At 38.7% G+C, this 22020-nt stretch overlaps 1 protein-coding gene across 2 annotated transcripts in view; it reads left to right on the top strand.

Moving 5' to 3' along the window:
• The first annotated feature begins 19436 nt into the window (after nucleotides 1-19436).
• The window catches only part of hfp (Poly(U)-binding-splicing factor hfp), a 579337-nt gene continuing 576753 nt past the window's right edge, over nucleotides 19437-22020 (top strand). For both annotated transcript variants that reach the window (XM_067159786.2, XM_067159787.2), the window contains exon 1: nucleotides 19437-19595. In XM_067159786.2, the coding sequence (XP_067015887.1) occupies nucleotides 19548-19595 (48 nt within the window). In that variant the 5' untranslated portion in view covers nucleotides 19437-19547. The remainder of the gene's footprint in view (nucleotides 19596-22020) is intronic.

Raw genomic sequence — 22020 nt, 5'->3', positions numbered from 1 at the left:
CACTGAAATTCTTTGCTTTCGTTTCATTGCTTCACTTGTCAATGACATCATTTCATGAATTGTATCGCGATATACAATATTTAATAGGCGGCAAAATGGTATGGCCAATGTACATAAGAAAAATTCAGTGGACTGGTGATTTATTGATCCAGGGATCGAGCTACTTTCGTTCGAACAGAAATAAAAATATTTATTGGTCCAGGGATCATGCCAACGAGCTAGAATAACATAGAGGGGCTGTATGCCTGTCATCAGTGCTCCCTGCTTGAAGCAAGTTGATAAGGGGCAGCCATGTTAACGGTTGTCAAAACAAAGTGAATTGGCGCGAGAGCATATGTTGAGGTGACAGGGAGATCGTGCATGCCAATTTAATTCCCTAAGTTTTAAGAAGTGAAAACATAGATTCTCGCTTTCAAGAATGCCAGCCGTAAGCTCAGCGTATGGTTGTACTAATCGGAGTAATAAAACCAAGGATATATCGTACTTTAAGTAAGTATTGCTGAATTATAGCCGAGATTCCTTTTTGTAATTTCTGTTTGTAATTAAATCCATTTTATTGTCTACTTAGCGAAAGTACGGATAGCCACGGTAATTGTTTATCGAATTTTGCTTCAGATTTCGTTTAAAGAACGAGGAATTAACGGAACAATGCGTTGTGAGGGCGAAAAGACAAAAATGGTATTCCACTCAATTCAGTTGCTTATGCTCTGTACATTTCCAGCCCTATTTAATTTTCATTCACATTTACAAATAAAGGAAATGGAGCGCCCACCACCAAGAAAACGTAACCACAAAAAAAACCACTTATTTCGTTCAAACGTACACCAAGTATGGTAAATACAGTATTTCACTGCTATTTTTGAAATGTATACAGCCTTTATTGTAGATGTCTGTTGCCTTGGTTTTTAAAACTATGCCACACTTCATAATGGACAACTTTCAAACTTACCTTTCAGCTAGTAATCCCAGAATGATATGGTAATGGGAAAACATGATATCCCCCCTACGATTATTGTGGTAAAGTATTCATGGGCCGCCTCTGTGGTGTACTGGTTAGCGTGAGCAGCTGCCACCCCTGGAAGCCCGGGTTCGATTCCCAACTCCGCCACTTAATTTGAAAAGGGGCACGAGGGCTGGAACGGGATTCTATCAGCCTGAGGAGGTCAACTAAATAGAAGTGAGTTCGACTCCCACCTCAGCCATCCTCGAAGTGATTTTCCGTGGTTTCCCACTTCTCCTCCAGGCAAATGCCGGGATGGTACCTAACTTAAGGCCACGGCCGCTTCCTTCTCCCCCCCCACAAGGCCCCTGTTCAGCATAGCAGGTGCAGCCCTCCCTCACAGTTGTATCCCCCGACCCAATGTCTCACGCTCCAGAACACTGTCGTTGAGGTGGTAGAGGTGGGATCCGTCGCTGAGTCCGTAGGAAAAACCAAGGATAAACAGGGTAAACAGATTAAGAAAGAAACACAGTACTCATGAGGATGCAATAATTTTAAAAATATGAACAGAATGAGGTTGTAACCTATTGTAGATCCCTATGATTTTAAGGCTTCCTGTCATAAATATTTATGTCCATCGTTTTTATTCTAATTTACGCTTAATCACAACAGCCAAGCAGGGAAACGCTCTTGTTCCGATTTCGAGGCCTATTCGTATGTCACTGTGCGATGATTTCGAACTACCCTACAATCAACTGATCGTGATGTTGGCCTCGTGCCGCAATATGATGAAGTGGCGGTATTCGCTTTAATGCTTCCAGCTTTCGGCAACGGTATTTAATTCTCCCCCAGTGATTCTAAAATGCGTATTTTCTACACTTTTCGTCATTTAATGGCCATGCCCCCTTGCTTGTGTGACAACAGGAAACATGGCGGACGTTCGTTCTATTAGCTTCACCCAGGCAGCGCTTCCGCCTCTCTATGTTATTCTAGGTCGTTGGATCATGCTATTTTTCTGTTGACCTCCATTTTGCTGTTTGAACTGGCCACTCTAGTCATACGGACAAAGACAATGAGAATCTACAGATATAGCACTCCCATTCCACGGTGCTAGCCCTGGACCTGAAGAAAGTAAAAAAAAGAAGCACCATCACCAGCAGCGAATGGACAAGGATAATGAGAATCCACAGACATAGCACTTGCATTCCTCGGTGCTAGCCCTGGACCTCAAGAAAGTAACAAAAGACGTCATCAGCAGCGGAATACGACATAAACCAGTCCTGTCTACAAGCCTTAAGTATGTTTTCATATTTCTCAAATAACGACGGTATTTCTTAATTTGCCAGAGATTTTTCACTTGATATGTGTAAAAGCAATTGTTATATTCCATTTGTGACAAATTTTATAGTGATATTTGGATGATACCTATGCGCATCATACCCCATTTAAAATCACATGTTCAGGGACAGCTGATCCCTGTTTACCTACACCAGCGCTCCGTAGTGTAGGAACATCAAACAGCAGAAGTCGTCACACTATGTTCTTCTATTCGTCCTGGACTGGCTTGTAATTTTGAGCTTTATGTCTATCACCCTTTCCTTTCGTTCACTAATAAACTAACCCGTGTAATTTCGAGCTTAGTTCAGCCGCATGTGGTCGCGTTGAGGTTACGTTTCTCGCGTGAGTTTCAGTTCACTCCACTTTATCTCGAGTGCACGTGATGTTATACATCCATTCCATTCATAAAACCACTTTTGTATTTTGTGGGTTGATAAATAACACAAACTGTTTAGAGAATCCATGTATTTAGAGGATAACACGACAGTTAAGTACGGAGAAGAAGAAAACCCATGATTAGTAGTTGCAAGTCTCTCTGTGTCCACCATACTACCAACTGATGGTTGTGAAATAGCATGTGTTACACAGAGTTTGCAGCGCCTCCTAGAGAACAAGGCCTGGCAATACGATTCGTGACGTCACGCGACTGGGCTCAGCCGTGACCACCACGGTTCAGCGCGAGTGGATAGTGGATGAAGCTAATTCCTTACGAAAATTGAAAAATACGCTGGTTAAAGTACATTCTACGAATATTCTTTCTCGTAGACGCGCGTATCGGAAGCGAAATGTGTAATATACCGTAATCATTAGAAAGAACAATTAAAAATGCAAAAAGAAATCAGTTTTCAAGAGTCTTAATACTGAACAACTTTAATAATATGTCTATATGTCACTTTCTTACGTATATTTAAGAGTCAAAAATGATCAGTTCCGTTTACAAAACTCGCCATAAGACCCCTCTGTGTCGGTGCGACGTAAAGCCACTAAAAAAGAAGCTTTTACAAAACAGAACTTGCTGATGAAAGATAAAAGATCAAAAACAACATGTAAGTACAGCAAAAGCTATTAAATAAAAATAATAACGTATAAACTACCTTACTTAGAGTATATTAGTAGCAGTCCAGGAACATATAAGCTGTAATGCTCAGTGTTGTCGGTCATGAAAACAGGTAAACATTTTTTTACAATAGAAGCCTAACATAAATTAAGGGGGTGAAGAGCTCACACAATTTGGCTGTTACGCAAAGAGAATGATTACAGTAGATGCCAACAATAGTTTGTTTATCAAGTCATCAAAATTATATTCGCATTCCCTAGTGTATATAAATGTACTTATATGATTTTGGACCCTGATTCAAATAACCAGAACAGGGGGAAAATTGAAATTCTTAAATTTGAAAAGTAGCATGCCAATTCTGATAACATTTGAACTGACCTTCACCCAGACATTTTCTGAAATTGTTTTCAATTTCATTTCACCAGGTTGCTTAAAATTGAAATGGACATGAGGTGAGCATGATATAAGAAAATATAAAAGGAAATCTCTATGAACATTAATTTTTAAAATCCTAAGAAACCATATTAAGAACTTGCGTCCCTGCCATTACATTAAAAAAGTACACTGAACTACTCACTTCATGCTTTATGAACCAGCTGCATTATATAGATATGACACACTTGAGATCAGAAAGAATAATTTCTAAGCTACGAAAAAGTTAAAGATGAGACACATGAAATTCTAGGTGTAAGGCTCATTTCTAAAGATAATAGGCAACTTGATATATTTGGAGTGTACAGATCGGGAAAGGGTAGCACTGACGCGGATTCGGAATTATTTGATAGGATAGTCAGCTATGTGGGAAACGACATGGAAAGAAATGTGATTGTAGCGGGAGATCTGAATTTGCCAGATGTCAATTGGGAAGGAAATGCGAACGACAGGAAGCATGACCAACAAATGGCAAATAAGTTAATATGGGAAGAACAGCTGATTCAGAATGTGATGGAACCAGCCAGAGGGAACAATATCCTGGATGTGGTGCTAATAAAACCAGATGAGCTCTATAGGAAAACTGAAGTAATAGATGGTATTAGTGATCATGAAGCTGTTTTTGTGGTAGTTAAAAATAAATGTGATAGAAAGGAAGGTTTTAAAAGTAGGACTGTTAGGCAGTACCATATGGCTGATAAAGCAGACATGAGGCAGTTTCTAAAACGTAGCTATGATCGGTGTAAAACGGTAAATAAAAATGTAAACAGACTCTAAAAAAATAATAATAATCGTATGGCCTCAGCTACCGTTTGGAGACATTTCGATTTGACGCCACCTAGCTGGCTGCTCGTCAATTTCGACGTTCCGGTTTACTCTGTCTGCCATCTAGCGGACCTAGAGTAAACCGGATCTCTCTTGGGCGTCTATGGCTGAGATTTAATTAATTCTGTCGGGTAAATACCAAATGTATCACCAGAGATCTTTTACATGCCGACATCGTACGACATGGAGTGTCGATTGGACTTTTTTCCGCCCTTCAAAAATCCGACTACCTCTGCCGGGTTTGAACCCGCTATCTTGGGATCCTGAGGCCGACACACTACCACGGATCCACAGAGGCAGCTTAAACAGACTCTGGGATGGGTTTAAAGAAATTGTTGAGGAATGCGAAAACAGGTTTGTACCATTAAAGGTGGTAAGGAATGGTAAAGACCCACCTTATTAAAATAGAGAAATAAAGAGACTAAGAAGGAGGTGCAGACTGGAAAGAAATAGAGTTAGAAATGGCTGTGGAAGTAAGGAGAAATTGAAGGAACTTACTAGAAAATTGAATCTAGCAAAGAAGGCAGCTAAGGATAACATGATGGCAAGCATAATTGGCAGTCATACGAATTTTAGTGAAAAATGGAAGGGTATGTATAGGTATTTTAAGGCAGAAACAGGTTCAAAGAAGGACATTCCAGGAATAATTAATGAACAAGGGGAGTGTGTATGTGATGATCTTCAAAAGGCAGAAGTATTTAGTCAGCAGTATGTAAAGATTGTGGGTTACAAGGATGATGTCAAGATAGAGGAGGAGACCAAGGCCAAAGTAATAAAATATACGTATGATAACAATGACATTTACAATAAGATACAAAAGTTGAAAACTAGAAAAGCGGCTGGAATTGATCAGATTTCCGGGGATATACTAAAGACAATTGGTTGGGATATAGTACCATATCTGAAGTACTTATTTGATTATTGTTTGGTCGGAGGAGCTATACCAGATGAATGGAGAGTTGCTATAGTAGCCCCGGTATATAAAGGAAAGGGTGATAGACATACAGCTGAAAATTACAGGCTAGTAAGTTTGACATGCATTGTATGTAAGCTTTGGGAAGGCATTCTTTCTGATTATATTAGACATGTTCGTGAAATTAATAACTGGTTCGATAGAAGGCAATTCGGTTTTAGGAAGGGTTATTCCACTGAAGCTCAACTTGTAGGATTCCAGCAAGATATAGCAGACATCTTGGATTCTGGAAGTCAAATGGACTGTATCGCGATTGACCTGTCTAAAGCATTTGATAGGGTGGATCATGGGGGACTACTGGCAAAAATGAGTGCAATTGGACTAGACAAAAGAGTGACTGAATGGGTTGCTATATCTGTAGAAAATAGATCTCAGAGAATTAGAGTTGGCAAAGCTTTATCTGACCCTGTAATAATTAAGAGGGAATTCCTCAAGGCAGTATTATTGGACCTTTATGTTTTCTTATATATATAAATAATATGAGTAAAGGAGTGGAATCGGAGGTAAGGCTTTTTGCGGATGATGTTATTCTTTATAGAGTGATAAATAAGTTACAAGATTGTGAGCAACTGCAACGTGACCTCGAAAATGTTGTGAGATGGACAGCAGGCAATGGTATGTTAATAAACGTGGTTAAAAGTCAGGTTGTTAGTTTCACAAATAGGAAAAGTCCTCTCAGTTTTAATTACTGCGTTGATGGGGTGAAAGTTCCTTTTGGGGATCATTGTAAGTATCTAGGTGTTAATATAAGGAAAGATCTTCATTGGGGTAATCACATAAATAAAATTGTAAGTAAAGGGTACAGATCTATGCACATGGTAATGAGGGTGTTTAGGGGTTGTAGTAAGGATGTAAAGGAGAGGGCATATAAGTCTCTGGTAAGACCCCAACTAGAGTATGGTTCCAGTGTATGGGACCCTCACCAGGATTACCTGATTCAAGAACTGGAAAAATCCAAAGAAAAGCAGCTCGATTTGTTCTGGGTGATTTCCGACAAAAGAGTAGCGTTACAAAAATGTTGCAATGTTTGGGTTGGGAAGAATTGAGAGAAAGAAGAAGAGCTGCTCGACTAAGTGGTATGTTCCGAGCTGTCAGCGGAGAGATGGCGTGGAATGTCATTAGTAGACGAATAAGTTTGAATGGCGTTTATAAAAGTATTCCTACTATTCACAATATGAAGATAAAGTTGGAATTCAAGAGGACAAACTGGGGCAAATATTCATTTATAGGAAGGGGAGTTAGGGATCGGTATAACTTACCTAGGGAGATGTTCAATAAATTTCCAATTTCTTTGAAATTATTTAGGAAAAGGCTAGGAAAGCAGCAGATAGGGAATCTGCCACCTGGGCGGCTGCCCTAAATGCAGATCAGTATTGATTGATTGAATTAAGTAATTAATCCCCAATTTTTCACAGATGCATGTTAGATTCATTACATAACAAAAGCTGGAAGGAGTACTTTCTCCAAGAGGAAATTCATAACCACAGTGTGAATAGGCTATAATGCTGGAAGAGGAAATTCCTAATTGAATTCACAATTACTCAAACAGGAATGTTTACTACTGAAGGAACTTACAGTGATTAGCCCTGAATTCAGAGTTTAGACATTCCCTTTGAATGGAATTCATAGAGGTTCATCAACTCAGTAATTAATAATAGTAATGTACTAAAAAGAAATGAGAAATCCTTAGCTTACCACAGACAAAAGGAAAGGATGGTTAATGATTTTGTAGGATATGTGCCACCAAGGTAATGAACCGTATTTTTTAAATGACAAAATACCCGTGTAACATAAAAGGTGCCCTCTCAAATGTAACATCACTCCCTGAAAACATAACACCTGGCAATAAATATGATAAAATAAAAGTGGTCTTGTGTTATTACTGTGTTCTCTTCTAAAGAAACTACTATGGAAAATAGAGCTACCAAATTTGGCAATGTGTCAAGAAGTACATACTGTAGATACAGAGACCTTGTTGCCGAAAAATTAAAGAATAGCTCAATAAACTTCTAAATATTGTCACATTATCAACATAATAAATAATATGGCATGTACAATATTAAAATACAAACCCTTCAGCTTGTTTTACAGATATTGAACTTAATTTTTCTTAAATTCCTGGAAGTTCTTGAAAGAAACAGTACTGACATGAGTTTCATAGGTCTCTAAACTTTGAGCAAGAGCCTTGGCCAAATTTTCATTGTCTACTTGACAACGCCTATCATCTGGAGCTTCTCGGTGGGCAGATGTGGTATCAGACAATTACTCTGGGCAGTTTGGAAACTGAGAAGGAACAGCTCCTAAAACGTTTAGACCAAGTTAGAATGCATTCGCCTAGATATAAATGCGCTCGTCTATTAATTCATGGCACCACTTACTTCACAGGACCATGTCATGTCTTAGATATATCTGGTTGATTTTAATATATATAGAATAGCGCACAAGGAGACAGGGAAATTCAGTGAGTGAATGTAACTTATAATAATTATACAGAACCTAACTTAATTGCAATAAACACAATAACATTGCTGTCTAGACTGAACTAAAAATATTAACCCACACTGAGAGGTATATTCCCTCATGCAATATAATAAACAGAACTGCCTCACTTGCAGTTAAGGGTCCAGCACAGAAGGAATACTTGAAAGCGAATATCTTACATGCCTTCATAATTTAGGCCCTATAAGTTTTCCCAGAATATCACTATACCCACAACAGTAGTCCTATAAAGTAATGTGAATACTCAGCACATCCCAAACTAAATGTAATAACTGGACAGTTCAATACAGTAGATGCTTAAATCAGTAAGATATAAATCACCCTGAAAAAATCTACTATTTCATTTATAAATAGCAAAGATATAAGAGACCTATTCACAAACCTTTCACAAGCCTTGGATGAGATAAAGGTGCAGTCAATTTCCCATTTCTCTCATCATACATGCTGGTCGTCCTTTCAACCTTATGAGTTTTGAAATGGAGCTCGCACACTTACAACACAGGGCTCGATTTCAAGGACCATTTCACACTTAAGTGATTGAATGATTGAAATCATATATAATACACTAATAACTAAGCCTTACCTTTGCATTTTTGGAACGAACGAAATCATCTCGGCGAATAGCTCGTAACCACTTAAAATAGCTCTTCCGAGTCGTCAGTTGGAAACGAGAAAACACTCACTTTAGGGCCAGTGCGATAATTGCCCTTACATTTTGGAACATTGCATTTCTGAGGCATCGTTATTCATAATTTGAAAAACAGTGATCGCAATTCACAACACACCATTAAAAATAAACTCAGTTCTAACCTTACGTGGTGGCCATGCCGGCACTATAAACACAATTTATCAATATTAACAATTTATACGTACTACCACCTGTAACTGAACTTACACTAATAGGAATATTAAGCGAGTGTTAACACACAAGACTCGATTAACATTAATGTAATCGATGAAAAACACACATAACAGAGAAACTTGTCCTCATACACCACGCGACAACAAGCTAATTGAGTTACTGGCATGGGCCTCCTTCAACATACATCATCAGCTACTCTCATCCGTATTACCAGGCCTTGCTCTCTAGGAGGCGCTGGAGTTTGAATACACAACAAGATCTTTGAATCAATTACGTCTAGTGAAAAAGAACGTATGAAGTCTAATAACGTTCCAGCCATTAATGGGAAGCCTGCACTGGGGTTTAGGGAGAAGAATTGTAATGTAGTTGTGTACGGGGATAGTCATATTACTCTTAAAATGTGGGAAGGAAGACAGTGATCCAGAAGAAAATGCAGAAATCTTAAGTAACTGTTTTCTAAAGCAGTTTGGTGTTTAACAGAAAATTTTCAAACATCAATGATAAGAACAAACTTCAGTACACTTCATATGAATGTATCATACTTGCTTCTTACTCTTGCGACTGAGCAAGATATAGAGCAAATAAAAAAGCAAGTGGTAATACGGAATCTTCTGGTTTAGATGGTTATTCAAAATACCTTATTAAATGCTGTTACCAATACATAATCAAGCCTCTCTGTTATTTGATGAATTTGTCACTAAACACTAGCAAATTTGCAGACAAATTCAAGGTAAATGAAGTTGTTCCGATACATAAAATGTGTATTGAGGGAGATGCCGGTAACTATAGACCTGTCTGCCTCCCATCTGTATTCTCTAAACTACTGGATAGAATTATGTACGAAAGACTACTATCATTCTTAGAGAAGTATAATATTTTAGCTGGTTGCCCAAATGGCTTTCGTAAAAATAGATCTACTACCACAGCATTTATTAATTTTATTGAACGTAAGTTATATATGACACACTAGATGTGGTGCGTGCATATTTAGGTATTTTCTTAGACTTATCAAAAGGTTATAATATAATTGTCCACAGCTTGCTTTTGGAAAAGTTATACTTGTATGGAGTTCGGAGAATGGCCTATAACTGGTTAAGATCTTTTTAGGGGACAGAAAACGGATTGTTGAAATATCATATACCGGTAATGATTTGAACATGGATGACATTAACAATATGTATACTTGTGCCAGAAATATAGATCATAGTCGTCCACAGGGGCAAGTTTTAGGACCGTTATTATTTTTAGTATTTATCAATGATATAGTCCAAATTGTCGATAATATGTGAGGAGTGCAGTTAACAATGTTTGCATATGATATTTTCTATTTTTGTAGCTGATTAAAATTCTGAGGTGTTACAATTAAAGACAGGCATTGTAGTGAGTAATAATCTGATCTGGCTTGAAGATAATAAAGTAATCTTAAGTAGACAGAAAAATTATGCGGATAGATTTCACCATAAGATTAATCTAAATATAGAAATTTGTCCAATATCATTTGGAGAGATCATAATTGAATACTCATCATCAACAAAGTTTCTTGGCTTGTGGATGGATGGATCATTTACCTGGAAAATACACACAGAATTTATAGGGAAATGCTCAGTAGAATTTATTTCATGATAATATTGTACCGGTAACGGCGGTACCAAACTAAGTCCCCGTCATAGAAATTTTAAAATCTTACGTGTTACGCTCCGGGCCGCCTACGAAAGACTGACTGGACGGCGAGCAACAGCTGTGTGCGTGTGACGTAGAGAGTGGGTGACGTCACAGCATGCCTCGCCGAGATACAGAGCCTAGACTGATGTGGAATGTTCTTCGAGTTTCTATGGGTAATAACTTTCCCCACAATAATAATTAAACAAATTTAACAACATCACCATGTAACTCGATCCCTTATCTATGTTCCTGCCGAGTTTCGCTTATATCTGACATGAGGCGATAAAGTTATGGAACGAGATGTGAAGGCCCGGATCAGATATAAATACGTACTGCTTCGCTCAGCAGACCAGTGTGTTGCCAGTGTGTTACCAGAGTGTGTTGCCAGTGTGTTGCCAGTGTGTGTGGCCTGAGTATGTATGTACACGCTAGGCAGTGGAGTTCACACAGTCGGTTCGCGAGCACCGTGATCGAGCGTGAAGCAGCTATTAATCTTCGAGTCCGTGGACTTTAACCTAATCGCGTCGAATATGGACTTGTACGGATTTCTTTATACTGTGAGTGACAACTTTTTACTCCGACGGGACGTGATATGAATTGTGCTTCGTCTGAACATTATCAAGTGACTGTTTTCCTACACGAGTGTCTAAGACTTGCGAATGTTTTCGAGTGCTCGTAATTTGAAGTTTCATGTTATGGACAGGACTTAGAACAGTTTGCTCCTTACAGAGTACTAAATACGGTACTTCGAGTTTATGAGACTGTGTTTGAATTCAGATTTACTTGATTCCAAGCATGACTACGTCACTAATTTACCATTTCATGAACTATGTAAATATTTTAGGTCATGAACTGTGAACTGTGCATTTCAGTTCTACTAAACAGCACATTTCAATTCTACGAACATTCAGTTTACGAACAGTCGAACCGAGGACTGTCAATGTTCGATTAATTTCGTCTTTTGATTTCATGCTGTTATCAATACGTGAATGAGTTCTAATTCACGAGTGGAACATCTTTATTTTCAATTAAATTATGTTGAACAGTGCTTCAAAGAATTAAGTCGTGCGGCATTACTTTACATTGTACCAAGTGTCACAAACTTTAAGTGACTCTGTTAAAATTCGACGATAAGTTTCGAGTGGACTTTTATTTTGATGAGTATTAAACTTACATGCTCATTCGAGCCTAGTGGCCTTCTTTCACTTAACACGGGACAAAATTTAGTGACATTTCACCGTGTGATAAACTCTCAAGGATACATTTTTGTGTTTGAACCTTGTTAAAACATTAATAAATTTTCCTCTCATCTGTGCAGAAGCAGCCTTTGCAATAACTCGCCCCAAGGCTTAACGATGTTCATTCACGTTCATCATTCACGAGGACTACCTCAACGCCCTTCATCAGCATCGTATGGATCTTCAAGACGTCGAATGGTTTTTCTAGAACTTCCATCGGGGGATGAATGGTGGTTCACTGGTATGGGAAAAGGAGCTGCCGGAATCCAAGGACATCGCCAGCCCTAGGACGAGGAACGTTTCCTACTGTATCTGCTGTACAGAGGTGACATGACTTTGAATTTATTAATAAACTCAGAGGAAAAAATTTTAAGATTTATTTCTAAACAAACCCTCTCCCTCTGTACGCACTTCAACGAATGGTACACGCCCTGCGTCTCATGTCTACCGATGTACCACATTTACTGTTTGAAAAGTAGTTTCAATTTAGAGGCTTGTCGATTAATGTATTTTTCATATGTCCATCCTACACTAACCTATGGTATAATTTACTGGGGGAATTAACTGAATGGAGAAATGATCTTTAAGTTGCAAAGAAAATAATTATAGGAATGGCCGTTGTCGGCAGGAGGACAAGCTGCAAAAAAATATTTTAAACTTTATTCTATTTTACCATTGCCTAGCCTTTATATTTTTCAAACACTTCTATATATTAAAAAACGCAACTCGATTTGTTCTGGGTGATTTCCGACAAAAGAGTAGCGTTATAAAAATGTTGCAATATTTGTGCTGGGTAGACCTGGGAGAAAGAAGATGAGCTGCTCTACTAAGTGGCATGTTCCCTATTGTCAGTGGAGAGTTGGCATGGATGACATTAGTAGACTAATAAGTTTGAATGGTGGCTTTAAAAGTAGGGAAAATCACAATATGAAGATAACGTTGATATTCAAGAGGACAAATTGGGGTAAATATTCGTTTATAGGAAGGGAAGTTAGGGATTGGAATAACTTACCGAGGGAGACGTTCAATAAATTACCAATTTCTTTGAAATCATTTAAATAAATTTAGGAGAACAACAGATAGGGAATCTGGCACCCGGGTTACTGCCCTAAGCGAATATGTGTAGTGATTGATTGAAAGCCATCTGAGCGTAGATCCCTATCTCATACCCACTCATTGGAATATACATATACATACATATCTCACTCCCAATTTCGCACATACTGTACCTATTCTATAGGCTCATTTAATCCCCAGTCAGTGGCGGTGGGCTCTCAGGAGCACATGAGCACGTGAACACCCAGTTTTAATACATCTTTACGCATTCATGGATAATTTAAAACTTCCCTTTCTTTCGACCTGATTTCGACAATTGTTCGAAAGCATTCAACTTATATCGAAGCTCTGTTACACCGACAGTTGTTTGTTTGGCTGACAGTGCAGCGAGCACTCAGCATAATGCGCTATTGTGCTGAAGACTATACGCATGCGCAAAGCAGATGGCGTCATGGTTTATGCACTGATATTCTCATTAGCGAGGAGCACGGTAAGGTACGTGCCTTACAGTCTAGAGTCACCCTCAAACCAGTGGCAGTATTACAGTTGACCACAAGGGTCCGCCACCTCCCCTATTGCGGTTATCCACAGCCTCCCAGGAGCTACTATTGCATTACATTACCGGCAGATTTCGCTAGTAATTATGAATAGGCACTTTCTAGCTCGTTATGAACAGGTGTTCCTAATCGCGGGAAGAAGTTTACTCTATCTTGTGATTGGAAAACCTTTTCAACTGAAATTTATTTGAGTGTTGTGTTTTGCTTCTCTGCTTGAATGATTTGTAAGCGTGGTATTCTTTGTGCAAGAGAAAATTAATTCAAATCAGGTAATTTTAACCAGCAAAGTATTAAACTCACGATAAGTTAGAAATTAAAAGGCTAGGTCCGGACAGACCAGATTTGATTATCGAAAAAGTTACAAAACTGACAAACGCGAGTATAGGCGTAAGTTTAAGAGAGAATTGTACGAAACACGCAAGTGGCTCTGTGGATGTAGGTCTAGGAATGCGCTTTTTTTGTTTGCCCTTTTTATTTTTCAACAAACAAAGAAGTGTATGGAATTCAGCTGGGTGCACAGACCTTGCTCTTTTGACTGCAAAAATAAATAAACATGAAAATTCTCATGCACACAAAAACGCGAGTATTGAATTCCCTATGCTAGTGTTGTCTATAATTTCCAGGACGAGAATAATTAACATATGATGCAGTAGAACTCTGATTAACCGAGATAATGTTGTAACCGCAGACGGATTAACATTCTTTACCCGATACCTCCATTCTTTTACTCGTCGATGGGCAGCCTAGTTTGACGAAATGGAGTCGCTCAGCGGATACCTCAGGGTTTTCTTGTTGCAAGTAAGACATGTAATCTTACTGTAGAATTCGCTTTACGTGAGTTCAAGAGAATTCCAACTCACGGGTGACACCTATCGTTACTCACGATATAATAATAATCATCGCCGACAACCTTATCAGAGTATTGACTTCGAGAGAACTTACCATAGTTAAATGAACACTTAATTACACGGTACCTTTTTTAGCCATTAATTAACTTACAAACTAGACAGTAATTAAAGAATTCATGACACCAGCAATTATAGAAAAATAACAAGATATTTATTAATAAAATATTAAGTTATTAAATTTCCATATTATGCGACGCATTATTTAAAATTGACTGAAAATAAGTATGAGAATGAGTCAGCGCTGGCTCGTATAAATAAACAAAAAAATATTCAGTATTTTAAATTATTAAAATGATCAGTTTCTTTGTGAAGAAGAAGTTCAATATTTACACATTTACAATAGATCACTGGACACATCTGAGGTCCACCTCGCAATTGGAATGTAAGTATAACATCGACACAATTAACTAGTTCCGACAGTTCACTTTCTTTAGTCTGATTAAACCAGTCTCACTTGGATACCATATCCAACTGAAATGCATCTCAAATACACTAATAAGTTAAGTCTGAATAACTTGGAATACATTTAAGTAGTTATGAATAAATTAAAGGAAATCGAAAATAGTTCTAAGGAATCAAGATAATTTTTGAGTGAAATCCGAAGTCATGCTTTTGTTGCATCGACCTCGTTGTGCATGGATAACTACTTACGAACTAAGGCATTCTTTCCTAGTGCCTGGTAAATGCGGCTCCTACTCTAGCTTTACCCTAGCTGTAATTCGTTAAAGAAATGTACGTTCAAACGGAGAATATTAATCGATCTAGCTATCTATCTAAATTCAACATAATCTTTGGCTGTCTTACACATGTCCTTTTAGGTTCAATGTCCCTTTCTATAGTTATCTTCCAATAACATTCAACTACAATGCAAGCTACTTTTCTCTTATGCAGTTACTATGAAGCGCTATGCCGCGAGGTTTAGAAACATAATCTCATATACGTCGGTGTCGTAATGCATCTGTTTAACTACAGCTATTCAAAGTATCGTAGTATTCTAATGTTCATTATAAATCATCTACACTGACATACGATTACGTCACGAGCATACATCTATAATAGAAAATCCAGTTCGTACCTTGGCTTGTGTAGCTCCAGCGGTGTGGGCACTCATTACGCAAATAAATCATAAAATAAACTTGTAGTGTGGCATGACTTAACTCGCAGGTACACGATGGTCCTGCATCGCGTAAAACCATTTCATATCACTATATATGTATATAACTCGAAACTTTCATCCAATTACCATAATCATATTCTTATTACAACATCCATTTAATATTAACATCGTAGCCTCCATAATAATATATCGCGTTCCCAACTTCACGACTACGTTAAAATACCACACAGTTACTTAATAATATTTACAAGTCAGAGCTTCTCATAACCTACGGACGAGTTCAATGCCCTTTCTATGAACCAAACAATGCGTAATTCCATTTGTTTCTTTCTACACCGCGCACAACCATTCGTGACGTCAACTTTAAGCATTACTTCAATGAAATCTCTATAATCTCCCTGTATGTCATTTCAATCAGCTGTTTTACATTTCTCTTCAAACCTCACGCTTCCTACAAGTATTCTGGTCGATATAGCATAAACTATTGCTATATTACTAAATCGTAACTACGAACTTAATTATCTCACACATCGTTGGTAATCCTCACTTGCATTGCCATATTTATCGGTCTACAATTAGCCCATCGGCACATACCTAAGGTACATGTGTAGGCAAACCAAAAATTATGCAATAAAATATTATGAATGACTTAGCTCGCTCGTGGTTGTCCCTGGTCCAGCTGTTCCGTTCCCAATGGATGTAGTTGGGTCTTCGGTTCGGTCACGGGTCAGACATCTGGCACGTCATCCGCTCCTTCGTTCTGGAAGTACTATCAGGTTTCCCGTTGCCTTCCTCCGTCATGGCTCGGTTGGATGGTTACCCGTCGCATTCCTTGTCATTGTCTGGTCGTATGGTAAGAAGAATTGTTCCCAGCTCGGTCCATCACGTGAATTTAGCACATCATCTGGATCATCTTCTTGTCAGTCTCAAAGTTGAAGATTATATTACAGTATACAGCCATTTATGCTATTCTTCTCTGACGTCTTTAATCCTTAATTTTTATCTATTTTTATTTTTCTCCGTAGCTCTTCGATGTATCTGCAATTTCGTATGTAACGACTTCAGTACGTCTATTTTCGTCTGAACTGCTTATGAATCTAGACGAAAACTTATTCTTTATTCTTATAAATCGTTGAAATATTTCTTTTTTTATGCGCGATTCCTTTGCTTCTACTAAAGAATTATTCCGCTGTCGGTGATTGCGTCCGCTCTCGTTGTCGTGAAAATTCAAGAAGAAGCTTTTTTAATAATAATGTTTTTCCCATTTTTTTGAAAACAATACTGTAGACCGTCCACTGTCCGTTTTACTCGAATACTTGACCATTCCATGACGTATATGGCCCTCTGAGTCATCATAACAGGTGACTATTCCTTGCTTGATATAGATTACATGGCCCATACCTTCGGTCGGCGCCATTTTGTAATCTGTCGTGGACGTGCGAACGGGCACAATGTGGAGACTATTGGGATCAATTCGCAAAAAAGTATTTTTTAAAAATCGACCGGTAAATGCGGTACACATTATTTCTATGCTTCTCGCCATACCCAGGTGAACTTCGTGCTATTTGAAAACCAAAAATAGTACTCGCATCCTTCAATGTTCGCAGTGCAGTAAAGTTATTATTAATTTTACTTTTGTTCTACACTAACACAGCCGGCCCCGTGGTGTGGGAGTAGAGCTTGTCTCTTACCCGCATGCCCCGGGTTCGATTACCGGCCAGGTAAGGTTTTTTACCTGGATTTGAGGGATGGTTCGAGGTTCACTCAGCCTACGTGATTACAACTGAGGAGCTATCTGACGGTGAGATGGCGGCCCCCGTCTAGAAAGCCAAGAATAACGGCCGAGAGTATTCTTCATGCTGACCACACGACACCTCATAATCTGCAGGCCACCGGGCTGACCAGCTGTCGGTAAGCCATGGGGTTTAGTTTTGTTCTACGGTATCACCCAGGTGAACTTCGTGCTATGTAAAAGCAAGAATAGTACTCGCATCCTTCAATATTCGCAGTGTAGTAGCGTTAGTATGAATTTTACTTTTGTTCTACATTAACAGATTAGTCTAGTATAAAATTTATTCTCGATTACAGGGGTTCTACCATATTATTTGTGTGAAAGGAACCGTACAAGGAACTTTTAGTGAAGTGATTTATGTGCCTATGTTACTTTTTTGCTGATTTGAGACATGAACAAATATGTTGTTGTGAACCCCCTAAAATTTTTATCACGAGCCGCCACTGTCTCCAGTTACCCTCTAGTCGGTATCCCTTCCCCGTTGTGATGAAGTTGTATGTAAGTTGGCGTGTGCCTATTCGAGAGTGGGTAGCTTGTTAGGATTAGTTGTTGGGAAGACTGAAAATTATCGAAAGGCATGCAGCGTGATTTGTTCTAGACCTTTTTCGACAAGAGGGTAGTGTTAGAACAATTTTCGCAAATTTTGGATTTGGAAGAATTTTGGTTGTATCATATATTAATAAGAAGCACTGAAATGAGTATTAAGTTTGTTGTGTTCATTTACATTTTGCTGTATTCTGTTAGATTGTTGGCTATTTTTGCACTTTAGCAGGTGGTAGCGGTCGCACTCTTCCTTACACAGTGTACAAATTCAGTCATCTGTTGTGTTGTGGAATTTTGTCTTTGCGCATATATTGTGGTGGAAGCCAATTATCGCATAGTTTGTTATAACATGACTTTTTTCTTGAAGTTGTTTCGTCCAGTGACGATCGATCATGGCGTCATTGCCATAGAATTCGGGGTCTATTTCCACGCATTTCTTAAGAAGTTTTTCTGAAATTCTTCAACGAAGTAGGTTTCCCGTTCCAGTACATAAACAAGACTGGAGGGTGCCACTTTACCTACTCCTAGAGGCTTCTTGAAGTTTCTTGCTTTGACTCTATTCTCTCGAAGTCATCGAATGTCAGGTTGTGCCATATTATTTCGGTTGCGTATGTGACAATTGGTGTTATTGCGGTCTTGAATAAAGTCATCGCTGTGTTAAGGGATAGCATAGATAAATTCGTGATATTGTGAATGGCTCTGATCGCTGCTGTCGTTCTGTCTATAACGTGGTTATTGAAGGATGTTATGCTCGTTTGGAACGGAATGCCCACGTTTTTGAGTTTCTTGACTCTTTATAGTGTTTTATTTTTTAATGATATAGCGTCGTCCTTAGCCGTCTTGCCGTCTTTTCTGTTCACCATCTGTACTGCCTTTTCCTGGTTACTTTAAATTTGTTATCTGAAGCCCAAGCTTCTAACTTCATCATTGTCGTCTGTAGTTCTGCCATTGAGCTCGATCCCATTGCCATATCATTAGCGTTCATTATTAGAGTAGTTTCAGGAGAGTCCGTCATTTTTCGTGTTTTATCTGCCGTCGCTGCGTTAAATAGTTGCGAAATTAGGGGTTTCCTTGAGGTACCCCATTTGTTTGCATTGCTTTCGCGGATAGGATGCACCAACTTCAATTTTGATTAGGTTGTAGTCTAGTATGGTTATGTGTTTTTGGCTAAGTTGGTCGGCGGGGATTCACGTGGGCTCTGTCCGTGGAGAGATGGTGTGGGAAGATAGTATTAGCAGTCGGATGAACATGAATTGATATACTAGGAAAGACCATAATATGAAGTATAATTTGGAATTAATGAATCTGATTGGGACAAATTTTAATTTGTTGGTAGAGGAATTGGTGTTTGGAAAATATTCAAACATTATCAAAGCTTTTGACATCATGTAAGGAAAATTCACAGGAAACAAATGTTAGGGAATCTGCCAAATGGAGGTGTGGGTTAATGATGTTTAATTGATCTCTGGTGTCTTGTGCGAATTTTCCTCTATTATTGTTTTAAAGCAGAAATCTTTTGTCGCAGTATATCGTTTAGCCAACGATATATCGCGGAACTATAATCCTTTTCTGAACATGGTTCAGGTGTTTGTGTTGAACATCTTCGTATTCTTTGAACTTATTTCCGGTATATTTCGTCAGCAGGAAGCTTGCCTGCTACTAGCGAGTATTTATTTTAGGGCAATGCAATGGTTCGGTAAAAATGATCCTATTGCTGCAGTATATTGTATTTTAACTGTCTTTGTGGTATGGCTGCAACAATTAATTTTAATTCGATGAATGGAACAGTGTCTTCGGTAAGTTGCTTTCTTAAAAGAAAAATAGTATTATCTGTTAGTGAAGTCTTTTGAGACGGTACGTAAGGTAATGGGTGGCGGAAGCGATGAAGTTTTGTGTGGTTATGTCCCTTTTTATTATCGAAGTCGCTTGTTTTCTTGATGTATTTTGCATTTGTTATTGCGTTATTTTATTATTTGTGGAGTGGGGAGTGGAATGATTATTATTGCAGTTTTGCACACATTAATTGGCGCCAATGACCGCCATTTTGTGCCTCTCCGCCTGGGAGGATTGCTTAGTATTGATTTTTATCTACCCCTGTTAATGTACATCACCCACGAATATCTGGACATTAATACTAGTGGCATAACTCTTCAAAATTAAAACATCCTTCATTGTTCATATTCTACAGTCCTAATTTGGTTTTATTCAATTCGTGTGCACAGAGTCTTGGAAGGACGCACTCAGTTATGTTTTCGCTTTTAACCCTTTATAGGTCAGTGGCTGAATATTTAGCCACCTGAATTTTCCCTGAATGATCAAATTTTATTTTTTATTAAAAAAACATTATTTGTAGCAGGGGTATCTCTTGGTTGGATGTCATTTGATTTGATATTGTTTTTTCATAAAACCCCTTCAAACGAAATTCAGAACGTGATGGCTTAATATTTAGCCACTGTTCATTACTGCTGACAATAGGCTGGTGGGTAAATATGTGTACTGTTAGCTATTAGCTTCCCATGGATTATTGTAATGGTTAAAAATCATTAAACTTACATGAAATTTTGCATATCGGGATATAACATGGCAGTCGCTCCAGAAATACTGAATAAATAGCAACAAACTGAGAATATACACTTGTGATACTGCTAGGTAAGCGAAGACTTAAGTGTCTAAATATTTGGCCACTTTCATCCCAAATGGCAGCACAGTGCAGGAACTGACACACACAGCAAAAAGTGGCCAAATCTTAAGCCACTGAACATTTGCAGACACCACCAAATTCAATAAGACTCAATATCCATGGCTTCTGTGGAGCATATTCAACTTTGTTGAAGTGTAGACATTTAGCCACTGTTTATGTACGCAAGCTAAACCTAAAATGATATGGGCATAGAGGGTTTATTGAGGTTATTGTATGTGTTATTCCTGTCTGCTGGCAGAGGCCGGTTCCTGTTGTTTCTCACCTGTGGAAGACTTCTTCCACATGTAGATACCGCACCTCTGAGCTTCCTTGTTTCCTTTTTCTTTTTTTGTTGTCACCAGGCGAGTTGATCGTGCGATTAGGGGTGCACGGCCGTGAGCTTGAATCCGGGAGATAGTGGGTTTGAATCCCCTGTTGGCAGCCCTGAAGATGGTTTTCCATGGTTTCCGATTTTTGCACCAGGCAAATGCTGGGGCTGTACCTTAAGGCCACGGCCGGTTCCAACTCCTAGCCTTTTCCTATCCCCTCTTCGCCATAGACCTATCTGTGTCGGTGCGATGTAAAGCCACTAGCAAAAAAAAAAAATTCCTTTTTGTAGGTCCGTATTTAATCGTAATGTATCTAGACACAATCTTGAATGTGTATCTATGGCATTAATAACTGTACACATTTTGAAGTTCTATGTAAGGAATGATTCAAGACTTTGGGGCCGTGGTAACCTTGGAGACGGATAGCTGTCTTATGACCAAAGTGGTTGCAGTTGAATCTAATGCATGTGAGACTTGTAAAATATGTTTCATCCCTTCAGTTCCGATTCCATGTAAAATTGTTTGTCCTGTGTATGACCGCAATATGAATGAAACATGTAGCCCATGGCCATATAGGCTGGAAACATAGGAATAAAAAATTGAGAACTTTCTGCTATTCTTGTGTGGTGTAGAATCTTGTTTGGTAATAGTCTCTGTTCACAATACATTACATAGTGCCTTACACACACAGTCCCACATGCTTGCAAACACATACTGATCCAGGTTGATGATATCTTGAATTACTGGTGATCGGATGGTGAAATCTGGCTGGCGCTTCCGCAAGCGGGCCGGCATTAGTAAAGATTGAAAGGGAACGTTTTACAATACCCGGAGTACCAGAGAGGAGAGATCCTTCCTCTATGCTTGCTATAAATCCACCATCCCGCCCCAAAAAGTATTCTTTCTTATATAGGAAAATTGAAAGCAAGACGGCATGAAAGAAGAAATTGCCACTAGTATCTTTACTCCGATTGGCCGGCTCCGATCAGCGGTGAAGAAGTCTATGTAACTTTTTTCCTGCTAGAGGTCGTATGATCAGTGGCCACAGGGTTAGCACATTCGGTGAAAATAAGAAAAGCACGCATTTTAATTTAGTACCTGTAACCTTTGTAAATCCAGGCCAAGCTCTGTCATGAGAACAGTGGCACCCGGGTCACACTCCCTTCGCGAGGCTCTTAACCCTAGAACCGGCAAGCGGTTCACCTTCAAGCG

Source organism: Anabrus simplex, chromosome 1 (assembly GCF_040414725.1).
Source record: "Anabrus simplex isolate iqAnaSimp1 chromosome 1, ASM4041472v1, whole genome shotgun sequence".
Taxonomy (NCBI): Eukaryota; Metazoa; Arthropoda; class Insecta; order Orthoptera; family Tettigoniidae; genus Anabrus; species Anabrus simplex.
This window is presented reverse-complemented; position numbering and strand designations above follow the sequence as displayed.